A 10,577-nucleotide genomic window follows, 5' to 3' on the forward strand; every position below is an offset into this window, starting at 1 on the left:
GTGGAGCAGGGGAGGATGAGGGCAGAGGCGGGCCCGGGGGACGAGGAGGAGCGCCCTTGGGACGCGCAGCGCCGGCGCTTCAGGCAGCTCCGCTACCGGGAGGCCGAGGGGCCCCGGGGGGTCTGCAGCCGCCTCCACGCCCTTTGCCGCCAGTGGCTGGAGCCCGAGAGGCGCAGCAAGCGGGAGATGCTGGACCTGGTGCTCCTGGAGCAGCTCCTGGCCGTCCTGCCCCCGGAGATGGAGCGCTGGGTGCGGGGCTGCGGGCCCGAGAGCAGCGCCCAGGCGGTGGCCCTGGCCGAGGGCTTCCTCCTGAGCCAGGCAGAGGAGAAGAAGCTGGAGCAGGTGAGGGGGCTTCGCCAGGGAGTGTGGCTGGGGCACGGGATACGACCCTGGGCAGCCACACAATCCGCATGGATTGCCCTGTCTTTCTAAGGAACTCCCTCCCTAGCCTGTTTCCTCTTCCTTTTCTCATCCGTTTCCCCTTTATGGGATTCTCACTTCTGTTACAGGTGCAGGAGAAGATGGTGCAGGAGGGTGACCGTGGAGCAGCTTTTACAGGTAGGCTCAAAAGCTGCGTGTGGTTCCCACTGGGTGCCAGGAATCTGTGGACTGTGTTTTATGTTCCCTACATCCGTATTGGAAAGAAGCTCCATTCTCCATTCCAAAATTTGTTTGAATATGTCTCTGCATCTGAATGATCAGAGCCAGTATAGGGAGAATTATTTTTTTTCCATCCAAGAATCAGAATGAAAAATACTTGTAAAATATAAACTCTTGTTCAGTTAACATTTTTATCTTTCATAGGTGATGTCTTGAAATCGGTGATACATTCTTTGCCCTCTCTTTGTGACAGAGAGAAAGCTGCTTCTATGCAGCCCGATCAGGTAAGTGAAAAACTCTCTCTCTCTCTTTCCCTTGTTTCCTTTCTCTGCTGCTCAGTAGACTAAGACTATCGTACTTTGTTCACATCATGAGAAGACAAGATTCTTTGGAAAAATCAAAAATATAATGCCAAGAAAAGTGGTAGTAGGAGGTAGTAGGAAAAGAAGGCAGTAGGAAAAGTGGAAGACCTAGAACGAGATGGCTTGATTAAATAAAAGAAGCCACATCCTCCAGTTTGCAGGATCTGAGCAAGTCAGTTAATGATAGGGCGTTTTGGAGGTCTTTCCTTCATATGGTCGCCATAAGTCGGAGGCAAGTTGATGGCATGTAACGACACACAGTAGACAGAAAATGAAAATGTGCGGCTCCTCAGATCATGCCTCTGAATGCCTCCTTTTGTCCCTCCCTAGCCCGTAGAAAATCTTTCTCCTTTCCTTGGCTGCTATCTGTGCTGCTCACTGGGCAGACCATGAGAATGTCTGGGGGAGGTTTGAATTCTGAAAGCAAACATCTCATTAGCATCTAGTTAAGGAAGAATTGTGACATCTGTGAAGAGAGAGAGGTTTATTATTCTCCCTCCCCCACAATTTTCAGGGTCCAGTGACCTTTGAGGAGGTGTCTGTGTACCTCACGGAGGAGGAGTGGGCCCTGCTGGATCCGGACCAAAGAAGCCTTCACAAGGAAGTCATGGAGGAAACCTGTCAGAACGTGGCCTCCCTGGGTAAGGCTCCCCTTTCTCTTTTTCGAAGATGCTGATATTGGAAGTCTGAGGTTCTGAGAGAAACAAAATATCATCTACTTAAAGAATAATTGTAAATTTGTAAGGGTTATATACAAAGCCTTATCAACATCATTATCATTAAAGTTTATTGGAAAAGAAAAAGACAATAAAAATACATAAATGAAAAGCATTAACAGAATATATAACAGCACGTTTAAGGTAAAAAATATTGCTCCAGTCCATCTCTTTTTTTATGTTCAACATTATAGTCAATATTTTGTATTCAATATTAATTTTCGAATTAGTCTGCTTCCATAAAACTACTCTTAGTTTTTCTTAATTATCAGTTACATAGTCAAAAAGGACTTTGCATTTTTCCTGACTTTTTAAGATTTCTTTGTTATGCATATAGGAAGTTAATTTAGTCATAGATACGTATTCACACAATTTGTTCATCCACTCAAACACATCTGGATAATAGATCCAGAGGAGTTAGCCGTGTTAGTCTGTAGTAGCAAAATCAAAAAGAGTCCAATAGCACCTTTAAGACTAACCAATTTTATTGTAGCATAAGCTTTCGAGAATCAAGTTCTCTTCGTCAGATGCATGATCCGAGTTCGGATCATGCACATGACGAAGAGAACTTGATTCTCGAAAGCTTATGCTACAATAAAATTGGTTAGTCTTAAAGGTGCTACTGGACTCTTTTTGACATCTGGATAAGAATCAGTCTTCCATTTTGTTGCAAATGCTACCATCGCCACCATCACCATATATTTTAAAAATTTGCTATGAACTTTTTTAATATTACTAGGCAAGATATTTAATAACATATTTTTAGGATTCAGCACAAAGTAAACCTTTAATATCTGTTGTATCTCTTCATGAATTTTTATCCAATATCTTCCTGCCTTTTTACATGTCTACCACATATGACAGAACATTGCATCCGTACATTGGCATTTCCAATACCTTCTGCAATAATCTTTATTGGTTCTTGCAGAAGCCTTGGGAGTGATATATCATCTAAAAACGTTTTATATCAATTCTCTCTTAACGTTTGATATGCTGTGCATTGGATTTCTTTACTCCATAACTTTTCTCATTGACTCGTAGAGACACTTTTCCCCAGATTTTACATCTATTTTATCATTCCATGTTTAACTTGTTCCAATTTTGTGGAATATTACAATAGAGGTTTATATACTTTTTCCAATAAGTGCTTTGAATCTTTAAAGCTTAGTTGTTCAAACGTCGTTTTCTCTTTTAATCTGCCATCATCTTTGGATAATTGTTCTTTATACACCATTTGAAATATTATTTTGTCTGATGGCACAAGCCAGAGGTTCCAAACAGATCAAAAGTTTGGGAAGAAAGAGAACAACTTTCTCTCATCCCCTTCTCATGAGGGAGTGGCACAGAAAAGATGCCATTAGTCAGAACTATAGATCTGGGAGATGAATTTTTTAAATAGATTAGAATTCTTTATGAGGGAAGACAACTTTAGACAATATAGGAAAAATAAATTTCCAGTAGATTTTGACAAAAGCTTCATCCTTGTCGAATGAGAGAATAGCAACTTCATTAGATCTCTTATTATTTAATGCAATGAAATCAGTGAGCAATTAAGGTTTTCAAGTTAGGAAAGACTGCCACTTGAAGCTGCTCCAACTGATCCCTCTAATACTGTATCTTCTGATTGGTAGTGGCACTTTGGATAGAGAGGATTGGACCTGAGATGCGATGAGTCCAAGCTAGGTGGTCTCCGTATATTTCTGTTTTTCTGTGAATTATTACTTGTTTTCATGGACTTCTTTTAAGGCGCACAAAGCAACAATTGTGAGGTCATTCAGTTTACCTGTTCAATGAATCTGTGAACTGTTTAAGTTGAGGGCTCAGCTTGGGCCTCCACAATTCTGGTATAAAGCTCAGCTCCAAACTTGTAGTCCAGTGAATGCCATTCTGTTCCGTGTTTGAATACAGGAAGAGATCTGCCAGTTCTGTTCTGTAGTCATCATGAGTAGTTCTTGGCATACTTTCCTTGCTTTGGCCTTTGCTTGAAGGTCTTGCCAATCTTTTATTTTCATTTCAGAGGCTGATGGTCCCCAGAACAAGGTGGAGGGAGAACCAGAGGAGCTGTCATTGGATGGGGAAGACCAGGGAAGAAACACTGGACCAGAACTGAACAGGGGCAATGAATCTTGTGCTTCTCAGAGTGCTGAGTCACTGGACTTCTCCCCAGATCAAGGAAAGATCTATTGCTCTGTATGTGGAAAAACATTCATTTATCAGTCTATGTTTGATAGACACTGGAAAATCCACACAGAGGAGAAACCATATGAATGTTTTGAGTATGAAAATGCCTTTGTTCAGAAGGAACATCTTTTGGAAATCAGAAACATTCATACAGAAGGCAAAGCTCATAAATGCTTGGAGTGTGGAAAGAGCTTTACTCGAAGTACAAAGCTTACTGTCCATCAACGAATCCACACAGGGGAGAAACCATATAAATGCATGGAGTGCGGAAAAAGTTTTGTTCAGAGAAATTGTTTTACTACCCACCGACGAATCCACACAGGGGAGAAACCATATAAATGCTTGAAGTGTGGAAAGAGCTTTGCACAGCAAGGCCATCTTACTGTCCATAAACGAATCCACTCAGGGGAGAAACCATATAAATGTTCTGAGTGTGGAAAGAGCTTTGCCCAGAGAAGTCACTTTACTACCCATCGACGAATTCACACAGGGGAAAAACCATATAAATGTTTGGAGTGTGGAAAGATGTTTGCCTGGAGTTACAAACTTACTACCCATCAACGAACCCACACAGGGGAGAAACCATATACATGCCTGGAGTGTGGAAAGAGCTTTGCACAGCGTGGCCATCTTACTGTCCATCAACGAATCCACTCAGGGGACAAACCATATAAATGCTTGGACTGTGGAAATAGCTTTGATAAGAGTACAAAACTTAGTGTCCATCAACAAATCCACACAGGAGAGAAACCATATAAATGCTTGGAGTGTGGAAAGAGCTTTGATCGGAGTGCAAATCTTACTATCCATCAACGAATCCACACAGGAGAGAAACCATATAAATGCTTGGAGTGTGGAAAGAGCTTTGCTCAGAGAAGTCACTTTACTACCCATCGACGCATCCACACAGGGGAGAAACCATATAAATGTTTGGAGTGTGGAAAGATGTTTGCTTGGAATTACAAACTTACTACCCATCAACGAAACCACACAGGAGAGAAACCATATAAATGTTCTGAGTGTGGAAAGAGCTTTGCACAGCGTGGCCATCTTACTGTCCATCAGCGGATCCACTCAGGGGACAAACCATATAAATGCTTGGACTGTGGAAATAGCTTTGATAAGAGTACAAAGCTTAGTATCCATCAACAAATCCACACAGGAGAGAAACCATATAAATGCTTGGAGTGTGGAAAGAGCTTTGATCGGAGTGCAAATCTTACTATCCATCTACGAATCCACACAGGAGAGAAACCATATAAATGCTTGGAGTGCGGAAAGAGCTTTGCTCAGAGAAATTGCCTTACTGCCCATCAACGCATCCACACAGGGGAGAAACCATATAAATGCTTGAAGTGTGGAAAGAACTTTGCACAGCGTGGCCATCTTTCTGTCCATGAACGAATCCACTTAGGGGAGAAACCATATAAATGCTTGAGGTGTGGAAAGAGCTTTGCACAGCGTGGCCATCTTTCTGTCCATCAACGAATCCATTCAGGGGAGAAGCCGTATAAGTGCTTGGAAGTTGGAAAGAACTTCAATGAAAGCAAACACTTTAGAACCCATAAGAGAACCCCACACTGGAGAGAATCTGTATAAATGTTTGGAGTGTGGAAAGAGCTTTGCTAAGAGAAATTACTTTACTACCCATCGACTAATTCACACAGGCAAGAAACCATATAAATGTTTGGAGTGTGGAAAGAGCTTTGCTCAACGTGCCCAGCTTACTGTCCATCAACAAATCCTCATAGGGGACAAACCATATAAATGCTTGAAGTGTGGAAAGAGCTTCAATGAAAGCAAACAGTTTAGAACCTATCAGAGAACCCCACACTGGAGAGAATCTGTATAAATGTTTGTAGTGTGGAAAGAGCTTTGCTCAGAGAAGTCACTTTACTACCTATCAATGAATTCACACAGGGGAGAAACCATATAAATGTTTGGAGTGTGGAAAGGTGTTTGCCTGGAATTACAAACTATAAATGCTTGGAATGTGGGAAAAGTTTTAAACAAAACACACAGCTTAGCTACCATGAGAGAATCCACGCAGAAGTGGAATGATCTACATAGAGGAAGTATGTTCCTCTTACTGGCATAAAATAATGAAGCAATAAGCAGTAAGCAAATTTAGCTGAGCAATAAAGGCAACAAATCAATGCCATGCAAACAGCAAACAAAAGTCAAATGGAAATCAAATAGAGTAAATGAAAAGCAAATAATAAAAAATAACGCAATGCGTTACAAAAACACACAAGCAATGAAATAAACGGCAGTAAATCAGAACTGAATAAATTTAAAAAGCAAATGATCAAAGCAATTCAAACAGTAAGCAAAAAATCAATGGGTTCTATAAAGGAATACATTCAATCAAATGGCAATGAAATAAAAGGCAAATGCAACTTTATACACAAGATGGAAAAGTGAGTTTTTACATCTCTTCCCCCAGAGTCCGGAATGACTGCAGTGTGCATAACTCATGTGGAGAATGAATCCGTGGAGTTCCACGCCCCCTCCCAAAAATGTCCAAAAGGCACAAGCGGCTTTTGTCGGGGTATGCAACATCTATGAGTCCTTTTTGAGAGTCCTTTGGGCTGCCAGTCTCCTATGGAGTTAAAAGGAACACCACATCATTTCATCAACAGGGACTCTCCCCTTGCTACTATGAGGATCACCTCCCTGGTGAGCCTCATCTGTGGAGACGGGTCACCTGTGGGGAAAGAGGGAAGGCCGGTGTGAACAAGCAAGCCAGGCAGCTGGCTTCTCAGCTCCTTACCTGTGGGTCTGCCCTCACCCCTTTTCGAGCCAGAATGCAGCAAATGGGAAACATGTAAGGCAACTTGGGTGGTAGTTGTTAGTCATTCTGGACCTAGCTCTCCTCCCATGTATCAGTGGAAAACATACCAAGAATTTCGCTAAGTTCTCCCTGTACACTCTTGCCCTGCCACCATGTTCACTCTCTCCTGCCTGATGCTCTAAGTACTCATGGCAGCGGGCTCTCAGGCAGAGCCTCTGGCCATGCCCCTACTTATCTCAGGCATATACTCTGGTTTCTCTTCAGATCGCATAAATCTTTCGCCTGAGTACTTATCTCAGGCATAGGCCTGTTGGCGGGGGACTGATTGGCTTCTGGGAAGGGGTCTTGACTGCCACAGGGGTTCAAGCTGATTGGTCCCCACAACAGTTGGCACCCTATGTTCTGCCAAACTGCTTGTACAGGGCTGGGGAGGGGCAAATTTTGCCAAGCAATGGGCTGCTATGGGCTACCTAACCGTTGTTCGTTGTGTAACTTTCCGCCACTGTTGGGGGTATGCCCAAGCCCGAAATGGCTTAGGAAGCTGACAAACTCGTGCCTAGCTGCTCCCCCAGGCCATCCTCTGGACTCCAGCGCAGGGACCTACAGTGTACTTATGCCCGTGCCTGGCTGTGGCAGAGTGATGCCACAGCTGGGTGCTGTCATAAGAGGGGTTATGCTGGTGTAACCCTGAGTTGGCTCCCTGAGCACTTTCATCCCCCCTCCTCTGGATGGCTATAAACTAACACACTTACCAAAACTCTGCAACCATCATGTCTTTGTCCATGTAAATAAATTCTACTTTTCTTTAAAAAAGAAAGATTTTTCCCTCTCAGAACCACCCTCATATGCTGACCGTTCTGTAACACTGCATTCTATAACAAAGCCTTCCTGTAGTATCAATTAAGCAGAAGAGATCTAAGGTGAAAACAAGACCTGAGGCAGCGATATTCAGTTCACACAAACACAAAAGAGAAAGTGTTCTCGAGGTATAAGTAGGGCTGGTGCGTCCATTGAGGCAATGGGGGTACCCGCCCTGAGCACTCAACTTAGAAGGAGGCGCTGTCCCTGCTCATCTCTCCATCCCTTCACCGCTGCTGCCCACCTTGGGTCCTGACGAGCTGGGCGCCCTGGCAGCGCAGCAGCGAGCAGGGAGGCAAGTGGGGAAGCAGGCCGCCTGCTCGCCTGTCCGCCCTTTCACTGCTGTTGTCCACCTTGGCTCAGCTCCCAGCGAGCCGGGTGCCCCAGTGGAGCGGCAGCAAGTGGGGAGGTGAGCAAGGAAGTGGGCCGGGTCCCTGCTTGCCTCTCTGCCCCTTTGCCACTGCCTCCCGCCTCAGGTAAGGGGGACGCTCCTCAGGGCTGGAGCGCGCGTGCGCAGGGAAGGTACCTCGCCTCAGGTGCCAGACACTCTGGCACTGCCCCTGGATATAAGTCTGGGTAAAGTAGAGAACACCTAATCATGGTGGCCCCGTCATGCTGTGCAAAGACGTTGATCTGTCACTGAGCCATGGCCCCTCTGCTTGTGCAGTGGAAACTATCCCGCTTTTTCCAGAAATAGAGAAGTGACATATAATTTCTGTAAATAAATCAATAAATATATTCTCAACAAACAGGAAAATCAAAGTATGATTCCAGAAGAGTTACAGAGGCCTGGAAATTATTAGCCATGGAAAGAAAGGGTTGAAAAGAAACTTCTGAAAGGAACAGAGAGATTCAGAACTGGGCCCAACGGGGAGTTGTAGTGCCAAAAATGAGAGGAATCAGAACCTCCTAGTCCAGGTTAGCTCTGAGAAATCCCTCGGCTACTGGCAATGGAAGGAAAGGTTTACTTACAAGAAGAAGAAAGGTTCAAGCAGGGCAGACAAGGGTGTGTGTGTGGAAAATATTCCCTCAGTTACAGTACAAAGTTTTTAAAACTACTTTCCTGATCTTTCAGAGCTGACTGGTGTTTAGAATGTCAGACTAGCTTGAAGGAGATCCCGGTTCGAATCCCCACTCTGCCATGGAAGGTTGCTGGTTTTCCTTGGGCGAGTCACCTGCTTCCAGCTAAACCTACCTCAAAGGCTTGTTGTGATTATAAATAGGAGAGAAGAACAATATAAGATGGTGTGGATCCACACTGGAGAGAAAGGCAGCACAGACAGGGAGTGTAGGACATAGCCTCTTCTTTTCGAAACAACAGGGTTGAAGATTCTCCCTGAGGTAACCAAGCCAGCATGGTGGAGTGCTTAGAGCATCAGACTAGGATCTGAAGAACCATGTTTGATTCTTGATCTCCTTCGCATCTGTTCCTTCGTTGTGTATTAAAGAAATCGTTGCCTCCACCCATGATTTGGGCAAAGATGTTTCCTTTAGTGCTGTGGTGATCATATTTTTGTATGGTAAGATAATAACAACTTCTAACACTTTATAATATTCTGCTGGGAGTTCATCTGGACCAGGGGTTTTCCCACTGTTTTGTTTTTGTATTGCTTCCACTATTTCCATCTCTGTAAATGGATCATTCAGCCATTTTCTTTTCTCCACTGATAATTTAGGTAGCTCTTGATTTTGTAGATACCACTTTTGAATTTCTACTGAAATCTCTTCTATATAGTGGTTTGTAAAAAATCTTTATCTTTTTCATTTCCTCTTTTCATGTCTTTTCTCGCTTTGTATCATCATACAAACAATGAATATGTCTCTTTTCTTTTTCCTCTCTAAGCTTATAAGCTAACCATCTCCCTGATTTATTTGCATGTTCAAAATCATTTTGTTTAGCAAACTTAATATTTTGTGCAATTTCTTCCATCAATAGTAAATTAACTTGATTCTGTAAAGCCTTAATATTACTTTTTAAATTTACATTCGAAGAATCCTCCTTAAAGTCTTTTCCTTTTTTTTCCAGGTTTCTAATTATCTCCTTATATCGTTGTTGCTTCTCCCTTCTTCGTTTTGCTGCATATCTTATGGTCAATCCTCTGAAGTATGCTTTACTTGTGTCCCAGACGATATTCATGTGTGCTTCAGGATTTATATATTGCTGGAAATAATGTTTCATTTCCTCTTTAACATCCTGTAAAAAAAAATTATGCTTCAGTAATTGTGTATTCAGCTTCCATCTAAATTTCTTTGTTGTTTCTGCTATTTTCAACAGTAAGGGATTATGGTCTGCATACGTTCTGGGAAGTATATCAACATCTCTAACTTCTTGTACTAAGCCTGTGGAGATCCAGCACGTATCTATTCTGGACCAAGACTTATGACAGTCTGAATAAAATGTATAATCTCTTCCTGTTGGATTCCTTGCTCTCCACATGTCAATCAATTTATATTCTTCCGCCAATCTAAGAAAGGATCTTGGGAGGAGCCCTTTAGAATTCTTGGATTTCTTTGTTGTTTTCCTATCCAAATCTTGATCAAATACCGCATTAAAGTCCCCAGTTTAAGCATATATCCATATAATCAATCCTTGCCCAGATTTCATTCAGATTATGATAAAAATTTTTACTAATGGTCATTTGGCACATGTATCATTGCTAGTAAGGTCTTCTTCTCTCCAGTAAAGATCTCAACCAGTAGTAGTCTGCTGTCCTCAGCTGAATGTATCAAAGTTCGTTTCAGTTCTTTTTAAATATAAGCTACTATGCCTCTTTTCTTGATCAAATCTGCAGTAGAAAAAGTATCACCAAGTTTTTTACATTGTAAATAGTACTGGTCTTTCTTTCTTATATGGGTTTCTTGCAGGCAGGTAACATCTGCGTTCAAAATTTTTAATTGTTTAAGAGTTTTCTTTCTTTTTTCTGGTGAATTTAATCCATTAATGTTAGTTGAGAAGATTTTTATAGGTTTCCTCTCCATTATATTCTTTCTTTGTTACTATCTTCCTTATTTCTTCTTGTCGCTTTCATCAGTTTTGGTTTATAACTTGGGGTTTTGGTCTTTGAG

General features: G+C 42.5%; 1 protein-coding gene across 1 annotated transcript; it reads left to right on the top strand.

Annotated features, from left to right (window-relative positions):
• Positions 1-6,952, top strand: LOC129327860 (zinc finger protein ZFP2-like). The gene is made up of 5 exons (XM_054976610.1): positions 1-342; positions 510-558; positions 805-884; positions 1,477-1,603; positions 3,696-6,952. Exons 1-5 carry the CDS (start codon positions 16-18, stop codon positions 5,456-5,458), a joined length of 2,346 nt encoding a protein of 781 aa, XP_054832585.1. The 5' UTR covers positions 1-15; the 3' UTR covers positions 5,459-6,952.
• Positions 6,953-10,577: the final 3,625 nt, after the last annotated feature.

Source organism: Eublepharis macularius, chromosome 4 (genome assembly GCF_028583425.1).
Source record: "Eublepharis macularius isolate TG4126 chromosome 4, MPM_Emac_v1.0, whole genome shotgun sequence".
In the NCBI taxonomy this organism is placed as follows: Eukaryota; Metazoa; Chordata; class Lepidosauria; order Squamata; family Eublepharidae; genus Eublepharis; species Eublepharis macularius.